Source organism: Pecten maximus, chromosome 1 (assembly GCF_902652985.1).
Source record: "Pecten maximus chromosome 1, xPecMax1.1, whole genome shotgun sequence".
Lineage (NCBI taxonomy): Eukaryota > Metazoa > Mollusca > Bivalvia > Pectinida > Pectinidae > Pecten > Pecten maximus.
The window spans coordinates 36,336,143-36,359,254 of NC_047015.1; the positions used below are offsets into that span (position 1 = coordinate 36,336,143).

The 23,112-nt window shown below is 35.2% G+C and overlaps 1 protein-coding gene across 1 annotated transcript; it reads right to left on the bottom strand.

Moving 5' to 3' along the window:
- Window positions 1-10,975: 10,975 nt before the first annotated feature.
- LOC117326997 (FAD-dependent oxidoreductase domain-containing protein 2-like) lies at window positions 10,976-22,790 on the bottom strand. The gene is made up of 10 exons (XM_033883844.1): window positions 22,620-22,790; window positions 21,697-21,880; window positions 19,727-19,873; window positions 18,545-18,675; window positions 17,950-18,070; window positions 16,944-17,174; window positions 16,181-16,347; window positions 15,727-15,892; window positions 11,775-12,019; window positions 10,976-11,489 (listed from the first exon to the last, which is right to left on the bottom strand). The coding sequence occupies exons 1-10, from the start codon at window positions 22,780-22,782 to the stop codon at window positions 11,233-11,235; spliced, it is 1,812 nt and encodes a 603-aa protein (XP_033739735.1). The 5' UTR covers window positions 22,783-22,790; the 3' UTR covers window positions 10,976-11,232.
- Window positions 22,791-23,112: the final 322 nt, after the last annotated feature.

The window sequence follows — 23,112 nt, forward strand, 5'->3', positions numbered from 1 at the left end:
ATTGAACAAATAATGATGTCACATTACAGAGCTATAGGAATCCTTCCTTGCATACATCAGCCTGTAAGATCCAGAACAATTTCGAATTTGACCGTTGGTATAACATATATATAGGATCTTAAATGAGTTTTCATTTCATATGAGATTTTATGAAACGAGTCTAGAAGTTTTTATTTTGGCGAGCAAAAATAAAAACTTCGAGACGAGTTTCATAAAATCTCATATGAAATGAACACTCATTTAAGATACTTTTTATCACATAATTAAAATATCAAAATTTTAATGCAGGTCTATAAACTTAGAAAATATCCCACGAGAAAGTATGCATCCGTCATTAAAAATACACCTGTAGTACCTGGTCTGCAGAAAAAATGACAAATAATAATAAAACACGATATTGACTTAAATTAATTTAATAAATAGCACATTATCTCAACACATTTAAAGTATTTAAGATAAATGCATTGTCTCTGAACTTCGATCAAATGTATTACCTAAACTATGACGTCAGAGCGCGCGACATTCCGTAATGTGACCATGACCTTGTGCGAAAGTTACTCGCTGTCAGAATCTGACACAATAATCCGGCGACGTTTTTGCGGTCTTGGAGGCGAATTATCAGAGTTATTGTATATGTTGATGCTCAAGTGTCCATCGTACACGTTACCACCAAACAGGGTATGCACATTTCCCTGAAAAGTGGATGAACTGGCCGATTTTGGTCCCGTCACACACGTGGTGGTCAAGTTGGTGTTTACAACGTTCTGCTAGGAGTACTGGTAGAATTGGGATTCGATAGCAATCTGAGTATGTTCTTGTGAGTTTCCTCATTGATGTGGCTGTAATTATTAACAGATTATAAATTACGATGCCCAGTAAATTGGACGATGGTATTTGGCGAAACTCCTTTGTTTACAAGTGTTTGTACAAGGTGTTTTCTTGCACTGTGATTTGTGAGACGTTTGTCTCCGGAGAGTCCAGCTGCGTCTGACATTTTCCTCATCAATGAGGTAAGTTTGTTTGTGCCTATAGCCTGTCTCTTAAACCATTGGTCTTTCTCGTGCATAGTAGCAACATTAGTATGTGTCGCGATGTAGAAAGGATTATCTGCTTTACGATAATCTGGCGGGTTTTTTTCAGCATCAAATCATAAAATGTCTTGCTTAAAGTGTTTTTATTTGCCTGGGTATCAACAAAGTCTTGAATGGATTCATTTTGAACATCAGCAAATCGAGATTGGTTCTGTTTATCATGAGTTTGTCTGGTTCCCCAGTCGATGTCTCTGTCGTCTGCTCCGACGCCGACGGGACGTTTTCAGTTTCGTTCAGGGCTAATCTATCTCCACTCAAATCAACCTCAAAGTCAGTTTCATTAAATAAAACTCTATACAGAGGACACGCAGTTGACTGCATTACCTTTACCACATTTCCTTCGCATTTGCCATCGATTTTGACGAATGTGTCCACTGTAATCAGTATCGTGTCGTCCATGTTTACTACGAAGCGTAGAGTAGTACTACGACGGGTAGTAATATCAATAACCGTGGGAAAATGTGATAAGGCTGGCCAATCAAATTTGCGCTAGGGTATATGTAACTAGTTACATATGCAAAATATAGTACACGGTCAAATTCACTGGATAACAGCTCAATTATGTGATAAAGCATATGTAATGTGTGTATACTCTGATCTACTACGTTGTATATATATACGGTTCTTGTGTCTAGATGTATACTTTAAATAAAACGTTTTTTGAACTTCCTTCATCGTTGAGATTTTTGTCGTTTAAACAGCTTTCCTAAAAAAAAAAACGTTTTGAAAATTGAATCCTAGTATGACTTGTGGTTATGAAAAATAAGACTTGAAAGTGTATTTTATATTTAAATTTGAATTAGTTGGATTGTTTCAATAAGGATCTACGTGGCAGACATGGTATTAAAAACTAAGCGAGTATTCCAAGTAAGTTATACGTACACGAAGGGCGTAAGAATTGTATCTGCTGCCCGTATTACATGATCGAGGTGACAACATTTTGGATCTTATCTTTTCTCTACATTCTAAATATTCTTTTTGGTAATGTCTGCCTTGAAACTGCTTCACTTTCCGGTCTATAGTTCTTTGGGTTCTCTCTCCTGGTCGAGACTTATACAGTCTATCGCTAGTTATGGTGTGGGATCGAGAAATCTCAATCATGAAGGTTTAGATTTTAGTACAGGTCGAGGCTTTTATTATCTACGTTATTGACCAATCAGCAAAGACGTATCATATCTGAGTAGAATATGAAAAAATGGCGGCCGAGAAGACCCTCTACTGTGAACCGCGACTTTAACCTCGGGTCAGGTTTTTATATTTGTGATAGAGCTGTGGAGTCTTTTTTACTACAAGTCATGAGAATAAAGCTGTGCCCAAGTAGAACGGTGGTAGATAATCGTACAGACCAGTAAATGTCTACCCAGCATTTTTCAGACAAAACATGACATTCTAGGCATCCTAATAAACAGTTGTGGACTTTCAGTACTATGTATTTGGTAACGACGGATAGACATATGTTTGATCTTTGAAACGAGTCATGCATGATTAAAATCCGAGTGTATTTGATGGAGATTAATAACTCAGACAGAAAATATGTCAGTTTTCACGTTCCGGTGAGTTAATTCTCTTGTCAAGGACAGTTGTGGGACAGATCATACTCGGGAGAGGCTACATTTTATTTGACAATTATTATTTTTGTGACGTATGTCCGCGCCTACCCCCTGTGATTATATTGATGCCTAGTTCAAATGTGCACGGTCAATTGATTAAGTGGCGAACGATGACTTAGGGTAGATATTTCTGATTCACTGTATACACATAGGGTTCACGGTCGTCAAAAGCACAATACCACAAAGAAACATGCTCTTAAAGGGCTTTAACTTTTGAGACATAAGGGAAACAACTCGCAATAGAAAAAACATTTTTTTTAATAAAATTCACGTTTTGTACTTGTACTAAATCACATGAAGTAAACAATACATACATTTGTAAATTCCTTGAAAGAAACTCTTTACTTCCTTGAAAGCTCAATAAAACATATCACTGACTTCAAAATCCCAACGATGACTGAATAGAGACAGCGAATTGCATGCTATTTGATTGATTAAAACCTCGCTGAAGTAAAAACGAAAAAAGAAATGTAGAACATTGTATTGAATTATCTTGGGAAACATTTAGGCAATATAGCTAGCATGTTAATCTCCATTTACGGCTATTGTTCCTTATACTCACTTTGTCTGGCAGATATTACACATGTCATATGTGTAGAACAGATTTAGAATACAAATGGAAAGTTTCAGAATATTAACACAAAATATTGAATACAAAGCTGAAATATAGACTATAGATAGATCAGTATGCAATATAAACGATACAAATATATCATTAATATTGAATTATGGAATGCTAATAATATACCATAAAAAATTATTGAATATAAATGGGAAAAATACTATATAATTGAAAACACATTAAATATAACATCGATTTATTGAATAATACAATAGAAATGTACAACGTTTGACATGTCATAGACAATTCGAATTTGACATAATTAAACATAACAAAATACGTAAAATGGTTGCAATTGTTCTTTTGGTAGAGCATAAGAATTAAATGTTAAACAAACTTCAAATATATAATTCTCCAAAGTCATGAAAATATGATGTTTCGACCTCGAATGATAATTTCTTACAAGAGGTGAGCATGGCGTATAAAACGCTGTATATTTTCTCTTTCAAAATATTCTATTATCAAGTAATACACGAATGTACAATAACATAAAAATATATAAATAAGTGGATTAGACAACAGGCTAAGCCTATACTGGTCCTTTCCAAAACGCTGTATACTGTAGCAACATTTCCTTTAAATATATAAACGTTCTGTTCTTTATATATATAATGTTATTTAAATTCGAAATCCTGTGTTTGAAATCTTTGAATTCATATTGCAAAGTATTATATACAATTTCTGTGTGTTGTATTCAATACTTTTATATCTTAATACAATTCAATTTTAAATATAGATGATTAGTATGATCGCACATAAGCTAAGAATGTTGAAGTTTCGACTGTGTTTCAAGTCCCCAAGGCCAAACAGGTTGGCAAAAAACAGGTCAGGTGGTTGAAAGAGAAAATGGACATTCCATTTGCTGTTATAGGTGAGTCAAGTTTATTTTGTTTATTGTAATGGCATTGAAACGACGACACAACCTTGTCACAGGTTTATCATTTCTTTCTGTCTTTTAACGTTAATAAACAGAAATGTTAGTGTGATCATAACGTGTATGTAGCTGTTTTCATGTACATTATGACATTGCTGCCCAAGTACACCGTTAAACAGTAAAACGTTATATACAAAAAAATGTAATATAACTCGCCAGTTGGAAATCAATGTCATTGAGTTTTAGCTGCATACGTACTTCTCTCCTACTATGTGTGAAATATTACCAGATTACGCGCTGTAGCCGTAAAGGTGAAGATCAGCACTTAAGATAACGCTACTGTATGTTACATGAAGATATGGCACGTATCAAGAGTCATTCGTTCAGTATATGAACGCCTCAAATTCTTGAAAAGATTGTTTTTTAAATATCAAATTGTTGCTCGATACATTTAGAAAGGATAAATACCTATCCAGACACAAACATGAAAATTTATGGAATATTGATTCTGTTTTTCATCGACTGTCTGTCATCAGGTAAGTTCAAATAACATATAATATTTAAATTGTATATCATTTTCATTTTCAATTCTTCTTCATTATTTTCTGATTTTGTCATGAAACTGCTACCTTTTTGATCACAAGTTGTAGCTGAATTATATTTTGAATTTTTTGAAAATCATATAAAAATATCTTGATTGCACTTTTAGTAGATTTATTCCAGAATTGATGAATGTGAATGATTAATTATTCAGAAAACAATCAGAAAACATAATTTCTGATGATCTCGAGAATATTTGGAAGTCGTGTATGGCTTTGCAATATGCACGACTTAATCTATCAAATAAGGAATAGTGTGAAAGAAATAATGTAATACGTAGCTACACTTTGTTCCTCTGGGTTGTGTGAAATCTGTCTTTTCCCCACAAATGGCTGTCAAAGGGGTTGCTATAACAAACTAAGTGGTGAGGTGGTGAAAATGACCACATTCAATCCAAAAATACAGTACTAGTATACATGAACGATAACCGGGTGATGACGTAGAATGTTACCCCTGAATCTGCGCGCATGTTATGTGTGTTCAAACATCCATACGCAACAAATCATGTTCCTCTTCGAAACGACCTGTTGGCATATAAATAATAATAATTAAAAAAAAAAAAAACTTTTTTGTTTAATTACATGACAATCGGTATTTATCAAGGCACATTTCAAATGCTACTCAAACTCTGATACGTGCTTCTCTGACTGCGCTACATATGACATTCGTTACCGTTTTGTTTCATACAATAGAGATTATTCATAGTTTGATATAGCAAGTCATTCAGGGTAAATTTAAATGCACCAGGTCCGTGACATTTTAAATGCACCGAGTCCATGGAGTCATCCTAACATAAAATTATAACTATTTCCTAACTAAGGTGATGTTGGTTTATACTATTTCAGATATCAGAAACACATATTACCGTGTTGATAACCGATACAATGACAGGCTACCTCAAACAGGGATCTTATGGACGAAAAGTAACATCCTAGTCCGGTGGTGTTTGTATGGCTGCTTGAGAGATATCGACTGTGTCTCTATCTTCTTCCATGATGGTGGTACCTGTCATGGATTCCCTGAAAAACTTCACGATTTGATACCCATAGCAAGAACGATTGGGATGCGTTACTACGAACTGGCAGGTATAGATATATTCTTTCCGTACGGTATAATATATCTTCCCAAAGTTCATCTGCTTTGTTTGGATCAAATTTGCCATGGACGGTCAGGTGGCACAGTGGTAACACACGAATCTTTCATCTAGGCGGCCGGGTTTTGATTCCCCGATCGGACCGGTTGTTCCAGTTTCCACTCACAGTAAAACCCCTTGCACGATTATATTCGGGCCAACAAGCGTTATTGATATAGGTTGAATAAAGGTTTCATTTAGCATTTTTACATATTAAAATGACAATTTGCTTATCTATCTGATTCAATGAACGTATATATCTTTAAATTGGTATGAAACGGAACCTTGGATTTTAACACGCTTACTATATATTAACTTATATTTACACATCAGCAAGCATATGCATATGTTTAGACAAATACTTGCATATATAATGAGATAGAAACAACATGTATGACGAAACGTTAAAGAGAATGTAATATTTGTAACTATTCCAAATACCGATGTTGTTGTGACATTTTGTTTAAGTCTATCAGTATATTGTATTATGATGATAGCTGAATCACTGTAAATGTGCATATTTTAGCGGTAATATTATTTTAGCGCTTTTCGCTCTCGAAGCATTCCGTTAAATCACGATTGCGCTTATTACATGATATACTAATAGAAAATGTCGGCAAAATTTCAAGATTTCTTACATGTACACATTGGATGCGATTTTCGATCAGACATGAGCATTTTTATACATTGGTCTAATACGGAACGCTGCGCTGAGGTACAAGTTCATGTACACTTGTATAAACCATTTTGTTGTTGTGCTTGTCCATTGATCTGTACGTGCTGAATAAAAAGAGGACGAAAGAGTTGAGTGTGAATATGATTTTATTTGTGTACTTGAAAATGCTATATTGTATACATTTTTTGTTTATCTACATGTTGCTCTATGCACATTTCAAAATATCTAGTTCTGGTGCTTATCCATTGTGCATCAAGTCAGTTGTATAACTTAAAACACAGGTCCAGTCGGAAATGTAGCTGCCGGGAAACCTGCCATCCAATCCTCATACCTGTTTGATGATCCAAGCTTTGGTGCTGAGAATGCCGTGGATTCTTTTCGCTTTCCACTGCAAAATGCGAAAGTTCATCTCAGATCATGTGCTCACACATCGCCTGATGATTATCTCCCTTTTTGGCAAGTCGACCTAGGTTCCCGGCACTTGGTGCTGTCTGTCTCCTTCCTAAGTAGGAATGAATGTTGTGGTGAGTCATATTTTGGTAACATAGTCGATAAACATCTTCTTTATAGCGAAAAATGTCCATGGATCATATTCCAGTAATAGCGGTAATGTGGTCTTAATTGAAAGGTAAACTGCAGTTATTATTTATACATATATTTTGTAAATGAGGAAGCATCTTTATGCATAAGATATCCCTTTCAAATTGATAATCAATATCAACTAATACATAATTTCCAAGTATTTTTTATGGATAGTTTCATGATAGATATCGGATACTTAATCGAAGTATTGTTCTAGCATTTATAAACAATTCATCAGGACAACACGCCGGTTTCGAAAATCAAAGTGACACGTTTACTTTCATTTATATCAATTTTAGGTGGTCGTAACCAGCGACTGAACATCACTGTATCAGATACAGCCACTGGACCTCGAGCTTTGTGTGTATATTATCCAGGCCCTGCCTTCGTCGGACAGATGAAAACGTTCTTCTGTGAAAAACCAGAAGCTGGCCAGTTCTTAAGAGTTTCGCGAGACGATAAAGTTCTTAACCCGTGTGAAATTGAGGTGTACGCTTACCCATTGAAATAACTATCATAAAAATTCACTGGGAAACTAAAGTACATGTTGTTGTGTATAACCTTGAAATGACAAGAGATACTTCATACAACTTTAATTTTCTTACTTGGGCATAATCATCAGCACTCGTCATTGAGCCTAGGTACCAAGTGTGAACATCCGGAGGTGTAGTTAAGAGGATGATAAAAATGATATTAGATAATTAGGCACGTTATGATCAAGTGCCAATCAAGATATGGCAGGGTGCCGAAAAACCTTACAGACAACTGAACAGCAATTCCGGTATTGAACAGGAAATTCCAGCAATACTAGCAACAACACATTTATGCATATCGATATACGCAGGAAACGTTTCGTAAATTTAAACAATAGATAGGCAGCTATTAAATACGTAAACATTACAATAGAGACAATTGTATAATGATGATATTTATTTGGATATTTGGACACACATTCCTTGTGACTAAATCTAGTTTCTCAAATAAATCGCGATGGTTAGCTATATCAAATATTTCGGTATTAATAGCATTTTTCATCTCGTAAGTATGGGGACAATGGCAGATATCCTGGCATTTGGACTTGCCGTATTGTCAACACTTTGCAAAGACAATCTCGGGATCATTCCTTATTTCAACGAAATACAAATAGTGGAACATGAGAAGTGTAAAATGTAAAAATAAACATGCTCATTCAGAGCGGAAGAAGACAGGCGATAGGTAGATATTATTCAGACACAAAGGATCCAAATAATACATTCCTTAATGTTAAACTTTATTTTAAACGTAATGATACAATAATACAAGTAAACTCGTGTTTACTGACTGACACAATGGCACTTTCATCATGTCTCGTGTTATAGCAGTAAATATTTTAATTGCTCCTGTTTTATTGATACATACTATACTGTACTATCCAATTATATTCAAAATGATAGGTTCAATAAGACTCAAACTACTCATAACAAAAACACACGATCTGAAATTGATATATCTGTATTTAATGTTTGCTTTTGAAGCGTCCGCTAACATATTGCTTTAACAAGACAATAGATATAAGATTCCAACGTTGGAAAATTGGAAACAAGTTGTCGGGGATTCCAAGTGCAAAGCATAAAATTCAATAATAGTCTTGTTCACGACTTAAAGGGACATTCCTATGTTCGGACATCAGAAACATGCACAATTTCTATCGAGAAAATCTATGTCCGAACGATGATTATACCAGTGTTTGTACCAACATGTGATGAAATTCATGCCGAAATGTACAGGAAAAAAGGCGTATCGTATACAGATACCATATGACTTTGCGGTAATTAGTAATACTTCGGGTCGAATTAAAAATTTTCAGAACTTAATAGTCGAAGAACCTTGATTTATCTTGAGAGTAAAGCTGCCGTATTAATGTAAAGATTATAACATATTTCCCAGTAAGTTTAATTTGGCGACCTAAATTTTGTTCAAACGAAGGAATGTCCCTTTAATACATCAATAATAAAATCAGGTTTAAGGTTATTCCAGTATACATTATTTCTTCATGCGATTGGCAAATACGAAATGTTCGAAAAGAAATACCGGATGTTATATGAGTTTCGATTCATAACGAGTCAAAAGAAATCACCGAGAGCAAACGCTTCGGTTGAGTTTTCGGTGAATTTGAGCGTTTGATTCAAGGTAGAAATGACCCTTCAAAGTTGTGATCGAAACATACACTCGACTAGTGAACACTGTAAATGTGTAAAAACTGCATTTGACAGATTTAAAGTTTATCATTGAAATTAACCTGGATATTTGAGAAAGATAAGGATGACCCATGGTAGACATTTTATGGAAAGGGCAGGGATAATATCCCTGCTTTTTAGTTTGATATAATATGTATATATAATTTTTTTATTACATAATCGACCGGCAAGTCAGAAATTGATTGTGACGTAATAATAAGGATAACGACGTAACGTCATCAATTGAAAAAGACGCAAAAAATGGCTACCTCCGTTTGATAGTGTCCGTCGCATTCTGATTTAAAACGCGAATGGTCATATCAAATTCTGAACACATATTAACGAAATATTGATTTACACAAAGATCCATGTACGCGCCAAACAAAAAATAACAAGGATAAAAACACATGTTCTGGTAGGTTAATCGCCTGGCTTCATAGACATATAGCATTTTAAGAGGATACGTTGAGAAAAGAATGAACTGTCATGGAAATTGACATATGAGCACCTTTCAAATTAAATGTTAAGAGTAAGATACAGTAGAGCCGAAATGAATTAAACTGTATTGATATTTGAGACAAATGTCCACGGAGTGTCTATCAACATTTCTTATGATTGGATTAAGTGTTATATAGAATAGTAAGCTATATGGACATAACCCTTAAACAATACCAGAGCATGTTTATAACTCTATTAATGAAACATGAGGCACAAGGGCCTTAACGGTCATCTGACTTTCACCGAAGTATAAAATTTCGCTCAAGACACAGAATATTGTAAAATTTTACATATATTTGGTAATAAGAGCAACCCCCCCCCCCCCCCCCCCCCCCAAAAAAAAAAAATGACCACCTCAAATACAAAGGCATATTTTCCTGTAAAATTTATACTACTATAAATACTATTTGTATATACAGTATATATATAAACTACATATATGTAGATACTTCACTGCCTGTGCATTTCGGAAGAGTATCAAATTCTAACACGTCTTGGTTTGAAGAGGAAACCGTTGTTGTAATTCAGTCGTTTTGACCACTTTTGGCCCCGTACATTAGTCCCTGGGGGTCCTACGGGGCCAATATGTGCATACCACCAAAATACCATCCCATACTGATTATCCTTACCATATTCTTAGGATAACCCATACTCAGGGGAAAACGTGAAACCTCAGGGTCATGAATTTCCCGATTTTGGTAAAACACCTTAGGACCCTTCAATCTGTGAAGAGTTTTTGATTTTAACAAATCTGGATCTTGACTGGAAGAACTTTAAAATGTCTGTAAATTTATCACGTTTTGGCCCCACTCCTCGGGGCGCCCCCTGGAAGTTGGGGACCATTTTTTTCAAAACACATGTTGTCTTTCGACAAAGAAAGACTTATGCATAATTTCATTGAAATCGGTTCAGTGGTTTATGAGAAGTCGAAAATGTTTACGGACGGCCGACGACGACCGACGGAACATGATGGCTGACCCTTAGGGACAGATGACCTACAAAATGGATCTCCGGTATAAACATACATAAAACGAATCACAGATATAAACCACACCAAAAACAAATCGACGAATCTTCAAGTTATGCAAATAATATTTATTTTCACGGGCTTCGTTGATTAAGAGCATTGTAAGTGTCGAATATGAAATATACTTCTAGTTGTCTACATTCCAGTGCCCTTGTGCTGTCTTGAGTCTTTCCATCTTGCTTTAATCAAACATTAGTGTTCTATTTCTCTGTCACTGATACATAGATCTGCTTGGTCCCCTTACCTCTCTGTGAATCACATTACCATCTATCATCTATATATCACTGACTGGTCAGTGATCGTATCAGATCACTGAATGACCGTCAAGAAACTGTCTACAGTTGACTGGAGATTTATTCATTGTTAACGAGACCAGAACGCATTCTTGATGGGAAATATTAATTTGTAAAGGGATTTTTAGAAAATCTTCTAGAAATATATGAAGTGGTTCTACATGAGATTGTTGTCTATCCCACTGGGTTGTAAAATCTTCTAACACGTGGTGAATCTCATTTGGCACTGGAAGGAATTCTGGATAGCTGACTGCTGCCATGTCGTCCACTGGAAACAACAAAATGGTTTTCTGTATAAATCAAATACACATTCGTTTAGTATCTTTTCCCTCGAAGTATATATGTATATACACAAACATGTATGTGTGTATACTTGTAAAACATGCTATATTTATCTTTAATAATATTTTTCCAATGTATTAAATTCATCAAATCATTCTACATTTTCAATTGAACTATTGAGTTATTGAATTATTTAACTATGTAATGATTAAAGCAAATGTCTTGAAAGGTGTTATGTTTCACATGTAAAGAGGCTATGGAATATCCTTACGTGTCGGTAGAACGTCGTAATAATAGAGAACAGGGTGCAGGAAGTTCGACAACTCGGCGTATAACGGGTCGGAACTTGCTCTGTCTATTCGGAACACATCTTCTTGGGGCCCGTGAAAGGTTTGTCCGTACTGTAATACGACCACCAATACGGACATCTTTCCAATTCTAATACCTGTCATATACTCCAGATTATGAAGCATCCTCAGAGGGAATTCTTCTATATATTTAAAATGTTCTTCTTCTCTATAAAATAAATAAAATTGATAATAACAACTGTATTTGCTATGTTTTAGGTAAAACGAGAAGGAGTCGTAAAAACTGATTAGAGCCTAAATATAAAATATGTATTTTAACGCATATTTTACTGGTGTTTATAAAACATATATACCTCAGTGAAAATGCATTCGTTTTATGTCTTTATTTCAATAAGATTTGAGACATTGGCCACGTATCATTTGAAGAATAGAAGATCTTGAATAAATTTTGCCGACAGGTCTTGTTTTCATATGGTTAAGATGACCACTGGTATAGGAATGTCTTTCTCCATCAGAAGACACGAGACTATGGCTATTTATTAGAAATTTCCAGCTACATTCTAGGGCTAAATGCTAATATGAATTTATCTAAATAAACATCAGAATATGACGCTTTCTTGTATTGTTCAAGCCAGCATTCGCCGCGGAGACTCAAGTACATCTGAGCATACATATTATGGCATTAAGAACCAAAAGTTTTTGTTTTGTTTTTCTATTCTAAACGGATTATGGATCGATACCTCTTTAATATGTACAAATGACTGTTAGATATATCTTTTATATGTACAGATTACTGACATATATCACTTCGCTATGTACAGATTACTGACAGATATCACTTTGTTATGTACAGATTACTGACATATATCACTTTGTTATGTACAGATTACTGACAGATATCACTGTGTTGTGTACAGATTACTGACAGATATCACTGTGTTATGTACAGATTACTGACAGATATCACTGTGTTATGTACAGATTACTGACAGATATCACTTTATTTACAGATTGACAGATATCACTTTGTTATTTACAGATTACTGACCGATACCTCTTTATTATGTACATATTACCGACAGATACCTCTTTGCTATGTACAGATTACCGACAGATATCACTTTGTTATGTACATATTACCGACAGATACCACTTTGATAAGTACAGATTACTGACAGATACCACTTTGTTATTTACAGATTACTGACCGATACCTCTTTGTTATGTACATATTACCGACAGATATCACTTTATTATGTACATATTACCGACAGATATCACTTTATTATGTACATATTACCGACAGATATCACTTTGTTATGTACAGATTACTGACAGATATCACTTTGTTATGTACAGATTACTGACAGATATAACTTCGTTATGTACAGATTACTGACAGATATCACTTCGTTATGTACATATTACCGACAGATATCACTTTGTTATGTACAGATTACTGACAGATATCACTTTGTTATGTACAGATTACTGACAGATATCACTTCGTTATGTACAGATTACTGACAGATACCACTTTGATAAGTACATATTACTGACAGATACCACTTCGTTATGTATAGATTACTGACAGGTAGCACTTTGATAAGTACATATTACTGACAGGTAGCACTTTGATAAGTACATATTACTGACAGGTAGCACTTTGATAAGTACAGATTACTGACAGATACCTCTGTTATGTATAGATTACTGACAGGTAGCACTTTGATAAGTACAGATTACTGACAGGTAGCACTTTGATAAGTACAGATTACCGACAGGTAGCACTTTGATAAGTACAGATTACCGACAGATACCACTTTGATAGTACAGATTACTGACAGATACCACTTTGATAAGTACAGATTACTGACAGATACCACTTTGATAAGTACAGATTACTGACAGATACCTCTGTTATGTATAGATTACTGACAGATACCACTTTGATAAGTACAGATTACTGACAGATACCACATTGATAAGTACAGATTACTGACAGATACCACTTTGATAAGTACAGATTACTGACAGATATCACTTTGTTATGTACAGATTACTGACAGATATCACTTCGTTATGTACAGATTACTGACAGATACCACTTTGATAAGTACATATTACTGACAGATACCACTTCGTTATGTATAGATTACTGACAGGTAGCACTTTGATAAGTACATATTACTGACAGGTAGCACTTTGATAAGTACATATTACTGACAGGTAGCACTTTGATAAGTACAGATTACTGACAGATACCTCTGTTATGTATAGATTACTGACAGGTAGCACTTTGATAAGTACAGATTACTGACAGGTAGCACTTTGATAAGTACAGATTACCGACAGGTAGCACTTTGATAAGTACAGATTACCGACAGATACCACTTTGATAGTACAGATTACTGACAGATACCACTTTGATAAGTACAGATTACTGACAGATACCACTTTGATAAGTACAGATTACTGACAGATACCACTTTGATAAGTACAGATTACTGACAGATACCTCTGTTATGTATAGATTACTGACAGATACCACTTTGATAAGTACAGATTACTGACAGATACCACATTGATAAGTACAGATTACTGACAGATACCACTTTGATAAGTACAGATTACTGACAGATATCACTTTGTTATGTACAGATTACTGACAGATATCACTTCGTTATGTACAGATTACTGACAGATACCACTTTGATAAGTACATATTACTGACAGATACCACTTCGTTATGTATAGATTACTGACAGGTAGCACTTTGATAAGTACATATTACTGACAGGTAGCACTTTGATAAGTACATATTACTGACAGGTAGCACTTTGATAAGTACAGATTACTGACAGATACCTCTGTTATGTATAGATTACTGACAGGTAGCACTTTGATAAGTACAGATTACTGACAGGTAGCACTTTGATAAGTACAGATTACCGACAGGTAGCACTTTGATAAGTACAGATTACCGACAGATACCACTTTGATAGTACAGATTACTGACAGATACCACTTTGATAAGTACAGATTACTGACAGATACCACTTTGATAAGTACAGATTACTGACAGATACCACTTTGATAAGTACAGATTACTGACAGATACCTCTGTTATGTATAGATTACTGACAGATACCACTTTGATAAGTACAGATTACTGACAGATACCACTTTGATAAGTACAGATTACTGACAGATACCACTTTGATAAGTACAGATTACTGACAGATACCTCGGTTATGTACAGATTACTGACAGATACCTCTGTTATGTTCAGATTAATGCTGCCCTGCAGGTAGGGCGTAAGAATTGTACCTGCTGCCCCCATTGCATGATCGTAAAAGGCGACTAAACTTGGGATCTTATCTTTTCTCTTCTTTCTTAACAACTTTCTTCTTCCTAATGTCTCCCTTGACAATGCCTCACTTTTGGCCTTAATTGAGCGTTCGCCGCTGTGAGGAAGGCTTTGTGTTCTGTCCCCTAGCCGAGACATACCAGAGTCTTTAAAAAAATGGTAGTTGCTACTCCTGCTTAGCGCTCAGCATATTTGGAGTTGGACGACTGGTTCGCCCGTTGTCAGTATAATGTGACCGGGTGAGGTATGCTGCTGGGTGTCTTCGGCAGTATGCTTCAGTGAGGTAGCACTATAAATCGGCAAAAGTTCCGGCCTATCACAAGGAGACTTAACACGAACATACCGCAGCCTCCCAAAACACACATACGCACTCATCACACGCATGCATATCGCACGCACGGGAGGCCGTCCTTGAATGACCTTAGCTGTTAATAGGACGTTAAACAAAATAAACCAAACCAAACCAAATCAGATTAATGACAGATATCTCTTTGTTAAGTACAGTCAGTGGATAAATGCCTCTTTGATTTGTTCAGATTACTAACCGATCAATAAGTACGATGTCACCAAGTATACTGAACATCTGATAGAGTCCGGATGCCTCGTTGACACGCTTTAGTATTGTTGTGGCGAGATCCGTTAGTGGCAACCGCACGCATGGCCATGATTTGTTCTTGTATTTTTGTCTTAGGATGTTGAAGAGGGCACGTGCTTTTAAAAAATATCAATATTTCTATTAAAACCTCATGTGTACATTAATATAACTTCTTTGTATTTCAAAGAGAAACACAAAGCTTGTTTAATATGTCTATAAATTTACAAAATGTACGAGGAATAACACAGGCTCAATCTCTCACACATACGTTTGTCCAACGTTGAAAAAGAAAATACGTATGGATTTATCACGTTGAGACATTGAAATTTCCTTGGTTTTTTTTTGTGTGTTCTTTTTTGTTTTTTTACATTTTTCTGATTCCATATACTTTGGCAGACTTTTACCTGTATATCTAAATCCGTGAACAAAACCGCCAGCAGACTTTCTATAATCCAGTGAGTGAGCTATGGTCCCGGCGAAGAAAAGCCCACGAATGATCGGAGACTGGTAGTCGGGTCGTATCCGGGGATATTTAGCTATTCGCCCCCCTCCTAATGGTATCAACGATTCACTGAAATAAAATCATATTATCATAATCACCTGTACAATCTTGTGTTCAGAAACGTTTTTTGCTATCCAACTAGAAGAAATTAAATATTTTCATTTCAAGCAAGTGTAAAAAAAAGTCTTACTCATACTAGAAGGCCGAAAAATCTGTATGTTCGGTAAATACTGTATCTCTTACTGATTTCATACTGAAATGTGGTGTTCGCATGCACCTTTTTGAACCATCTTTTGAGATTGTTGGATGGAAAGCTCCACTGGAGAAAGTTAAGATACTACATAATGTACATCGCCGACAAGGTATACAATGCTTGTCAAAACATATGGCATGGAGTGACACCTACTGTATTGTAATATATTAACACCAAAAAATGAAGAAATACGGCGGTAATTACATGTCCTAAAATGAGCGCCTTTAGGACCAAAAGTTATAGGACAGACAAAGAGACAGAACATGATTGAATTTTAGAGATGCAAGTAAATATTTATTCACTTAAAATTAAAATTGGTTTCGGCCAATTTCTTATTTCCTAGCTCCCCTTTGGACAACGACAACATTTGTTCCAGTTGATCACTGATTTATTAGACATTCGATTAACTTACCTATTGAAAATAGATTTGTCAAACATGAAACCGAGGCATCTGATGATCTTATCGTATGGCGTGTTGAGTGGATCATTGTCGAAAGGATGCATAGCCGACATGATTTCTCGATCTCGCAGGAAGAGCTTGCCTCCCTCTGACACTACTCGAAAGGCTGATATATTACTGAACTCCAGGAGACCATCAAGTGACTTAAGCTGGTACGTATCGAGCAACCCGTTGTTCACAGCTCTGTTTATCAAACCGCAAAAAAGGATAATATTAAGTGATAGGAAAATCGAAACTTGTCCTCCAATATGATGAAATCAGGAGAAATATCGGTACAGAAACACTTATTATTTGCAAAATAAGATAAGAACATATTTTCCGAAAAAAATCGTCTTTTGTTCGTATTTACTAATCCCGAGTTACTATTAAAGGCATGTCTTGCCCTTAAAATAAAAATCGTGTAGTGACAAAGGAACTGCGATCCATGTAAATGAAAATTTACCGCAGATTTGTTTTTCCGATACAATGTTATATAACAATTAAAGTATAATAAACCTCAAAGTATTTTGTAGTATGATGTGCAGCTGTAGAATAAAGATGAAGTCGTAGATTGTGGGTTTCTCTGTTTATTGATGCAGGTAGGTATATATTGTGTCCGTTCGAAGACGTCTAGAAGTGACGTGTCCGTGCAAAGCACGGCCGAAGGAGTGACATTAGTATGAATGGAAGGCTACTCTTATATAATAATCATAATGTACATCGGCCGGACAGATAGGTTTCCCCCGAAGATAATTGAATACAACCAGTATTACATGAACATGGTTTAGATAACATCCAAGTTGTTTAGAGAACCGAGGTAAATCTAATTACTGGCAAATTAGCTAATATGTGTACATGTAGATATGATGATTTACATGCTATAATTATACAAACTGCTACTGAACATATTACAGTACACATTTTTTATTCTTTATGTGGGGTCGCGGATGAATAAACATGTAAATGAAATGTTTACTACCTGACATCGCCGACGTAATGGGTTTCCCACGCAAGTCGAATCCTACTCCGCCCCACCATGTGGATAAAGTTTGTCTTGGAGTAGATAGCGTCTGCTGTCTCGAAAGCGGAATTCCCTCGACCTTTAGGAATGGAGCAATAACAAACTGCATTTCTCGATTTTATCAAGCATTGAAAATAACTACTTAAATGTATAATATATATTTATAAAAAACCTTTTCAGTGTGTACACAGAGGGGAATGAAACACCAACCTAAATTCCTTTGTACATACATTTGTATATTGGGTTTAATCCAAACTATTGGTGATGTTATTGTCAAAAAATCATTATACTTAATAATTCTTCTGATTATGTACATTTACTCCTTCATTCTATCCTCAAATCCTATTACAAATCAAAACTCCTTGAAAATAACAACCTTTTACAGTATTTAGTGTTTAATTTACTTTTACTGTACCTAAAATCATAACCTGTCTCTAGTGTTTAATTTACTTATACTGTACCTAAAATCATAACCTGTCTCTAGTGTTTAATTTACTTTTACTGTACCTAAAATCATAACCTGTCTCTAGTGTTTAATTTACTTTTACTGTACCTAAAATCATAACTGATTTGGCTTCGTAGTCCTCCGGGTCTAAGGAGAGATCATCGTAGCTTTCCGTCAATTCCACTCCAGGCAAGTCCGGAATATATGGCTTCCATATTCCGGTGGCCACTATGAGTACCCTTCAATTAAATAAAAAAACGCAACAGTAAAGACCATTGTGATTGTGAGGAAGCCAACATTCCACCTATCACAACAAAATGTATTTCCTACAGTATGCAGTATGCATACCTATTTTAGCAGTAACAAAACCCCCAAAAAACCAAAAAAACATTTCGTTCATCTATGACTGTGCTAAAAACACTTGTTATTACTATCTACGGAAAATATCTTCGGTGCGCTAGCTCATCGTTGCACTAATCTGTTTATTTTTGGACCATGTCCCAGCGTTTACAGCATTTCTAGATGATGTATTCTGTTTCAGTTGAACAAAGAGAACGACGTTTAGAAATCTGTTGTGTCGTACTACGATTCCACCTTTTCCATTTGCAGGGGGATGTAAGAGTTTTGATCAACTGTGAAATCGAAAGAGCGAAAGCAAACAATCGAATTTACTACAACGACATTTACAGAGCAAGAGGCATGTAATCATCGGAATATCAACGAACCCATTTTATTATAGATGTTTTGACCAGCAGATATACTTCCTCATTAGCCGTTATATATCAACAATAACAAAATGGGTATTGTTTATTTGTTGTTTGTGTAGAGAGGTGCATTTCTTTTATATATATCGCTATGTAGGTGAATCAAGTACAACACAATTACAGGTTGCCATGTCTAACAATTTTACTGCATATCAGACATAAATAGGTTTTGTATTATAACATATACTATATTAACATTAAATTGCAAATCCTCCATCGGTTACTGTAGACAGTAAATGTAATTATTAACGGGATAATATTGATGCACTGACCCTTGATTCACTAAATAAAATTTTACTTTTACTCTCACATATCAGTTTATGAATATAGTTTTCTATTACAAGTTTTGTAGGTGCGTTTATTCCTCATCATGCTCATCTTTTAATGCATATAGTTTAACAGCCAAAATTTTACTAGACATTTATAAAACTCTAATTACCTATACACTGTTACAGGGTAAAACTCTCATGGAATAGTTCTTCTGTTATAAAGTCGTACAGAGTAGTTGAAACTATTTTTCACTCACCTGCATGTTTTTGTATTACTATGTTGGTCGTCCATTTGGAACATCATATTTTGTTTGTTATCAAGCATCGTCGCCATGCGGATGTTGCTGATCTCTGTATTGTACATAATATTGAGGCGGAAGTGTTTCGAAAAGTCATTGAGGTATCTAAAACAACGAAATGGTGATATTAAAATGTCTTTCGTTTCTGTAGAAACAGCAAAACAGTTTTGATTGGTTCATCTTTTCCATAGGCAGTTATAAGACACCAATATCGTATTATTTTCCGTTTTCTTTGTGAATTTAAGCACGTCACTTCTTGACTATGTCAGGATGTATATGCCATGTCCCCTCTACAGATTTATTATGTAAATATATACTTCCTGATTTAGTCTGAAAACGTCATGTGTACCGGATTAATAGAATCCTGCATTGGCTTGTTACGAGGACAGGTATCTCAACCCTCAACTTTAGAAATGTAACAAAATCTTGTGAGACATTCGTGACGTTTTGGAGACTGATACTTGAAATATATCCTTACAACATAACATACTGTACATATGGTTATGGTTTTTTTTTCCATTTTTTGTTTTTGTTTTTGTTTGTTTCTCGCCTCCATTTCCATGATATCTATACGTTATAATTAAGGTATTACAGGATTACAACATCGAGGACAGCAAAACAAAATGTGTACCTGATATATCTTTTCTCTGTCTCAGACAAGCAGTATTTAAGTTGCTTAAAACACAGTTACATGTATATTGCGTAGCGAATGCTTCAACCTACACAGTGTATCTGTAATATTACGTCCACTATAACAGTTAACATACTCCCCAGTCAGCTTATTTCCTCATTCGAGAAGCAACCACTTCACGATACAAATATGCGTTTACTTATTATCTCTCGATGGATCAAAATCAATTTTAATTGAATCAATAATATATAATGTTAACTGTTGGGAAACTACCGGATTACAGTTCGCTTTGACCGAGAACACAATTTTGACTGTTTCACCCTTACAACTGAAATGGTAGAAAAAGCCAGAAACATTCAAAAACGACTAATTATTTATACAGAGTATTGGGAAATAAAAATATGTCAAAAAAGTGTTGGCACTGCACATACGATGTGTACTTCAGGGGAACCTATGCTTTGTTTGCCAAATAGCGTGGGTGAAATATTGGGAATGGTTCCTTCTGACATTTACTGCATATTGATGATACTTGTCTTTTTTGACGAAATGCCGAAAGCCAGGAAGATGTGCATTTTGTTTTTACTGTTCCCGAAAGATCAATGCCTGATCGTAAATGCACAATATTGTTTTTTAGTTTTCTTCCATAACAAATCAAACCAGATAGATCCCCTTTAAAAAGCTTTAAACCGGTACAAAGTTGTTAATTGCGACTCTATTTTTTTCATTGATGTAGAAATGTTATATATCCAACAAGGAGTAATTATGATCGATTGAACAAAAAGACTAGGTTGTGGTACATTTCATACAATACCTAAAATGTCATACTTGATACGCATTTCTTTGATATGGACACAGCGAGTTATATTGCTTTGATTTGATACGTCGATGCCGCTTTATTAATATCACAATAGTTGTTGCTGTTTACAGTTTTCAGTTTTTTTTATATATTGCGCGGAAAATATTTGGAAAAATTGCATTCATAAAAGATTCAAATATCTAACGCATATTTCAATGTACTCATTGTAACTCTGGTTGTGATGGACTACGTCCATTTTGTCCTATAGGTCTATGGGTATGAAACAATCTCGTAATGATTTACAATACTGTGGTTTATATGATAGAGTTGGAAATAATCAGTAAATATAAAGGTATTAAAAACACCAAAACTTACATGAACATAAACTAAAGTAAATATATATAATGTACTATTTTCCTGTTTTAGACAAATGATGCCCTATGTGTTATTAACATGAACTATGATGAAAATCAGAACAAAAATGCCACATTACTAACTTACTTTATCATTGTGTCCTTGTGTGGAAAAAGATCGGACGAGTAATGACGAAATAGCATACTATCGTCATCACTGAGTAAAGAATTCCAGTCGTGACGAAGGTTGAACTCTTTGTTACTACTTCCGGTGTTGCGCTTATTAATGCTGATAAGCTTACCGTGACGTGGGTACTTCACAAAGAAACTTCCTATAGTGAAAAACATTATTTTTGAATTGCTTATAGAACATATTTGGGAACAAACCTAGAGATATACATGTATGTATATGTAATAAAGATGCGTCTTCATATATAAATTGTAACATGTATTAGTGTTTGATGTTTACCTAACGGAATAGCTGCAATAAACTGATCACGTGATACATTTAAGTGTTATACACATTGCAAAATCCATTATGGTACTATGATACATAAGGTCTTCTATAAAAATGGTAGTTGCTACTCCTGCTTAGCGCACAGCATATTTGGAGTGGGACGACTGGTTCGCCCGTTGTCAGTATAATGTGACCGGGTGTGGTGCGCTGTTGGGTGTCTTTGGCAGTATGCTTCAGTGAGGTAGCACTATAAATCGGCAAAAGTTTCGGCCTATCACAAGGAGATTTAACACGAACATACCGCAGCCTCCCAAAACACACATACGCACTCACCACACGCATGCATGTCGCACGCACGGAAGGCCGTCCTTAAATGACCTTAGCTGTTATAGGACGTTAAACAAAATAAACCAAACCAAACCAAAGACATACATCATTACATCAGGTATCTATACTTTTCTCTTGGCCTCTTTCCTTTGAGATATTAGTCCACAGTTCTACTTGCCACCAAACCAAAAGCAACGTAAAGAGGAATCATGTCATTTTTGTATTGTAGAATGATAAATTCATACGGTTATCCAAACGATATGCCTGTTATAATATAATATACCTACCTGATATGTTCGACCGTTCGTATATAATGTAGTCCATTCCAGATTTCTCGAAAAAGAAGCCAAGTTGTATACCTGCCGGGCCCGCTCCTATGATACAAAATTCTGTTTCATAACCCCTCGTGTGTCGGTTGGTAGCTTCCGAGAGGCTCGGGATTAACGTCATTGTAAGAAGATAAAGTAAATTCATCTTGAAAGTTTTCCTGGAAATAAACAAAATTTTCTAAAACAAATACACATGTATCAATACGCTGTATAAATTATTCTACCTTTTAAGTGTTAAAGGTATGCTTTGGGGCGAAAAAACATGTGATTGTATGATTCAACATCACAGAGCCATGATAATGGATGATCATTATCAGACAAAGCGTATGAACATCCCATAGTATACCTATAGGCTGAATAACTACCTTGGTAGAGTAGCTTTAATATTTTGAGCAATTAGAAACTGCTGATTGGTAGAAATTGCGGGTATGCTTATGTGAGCCCTATCCCA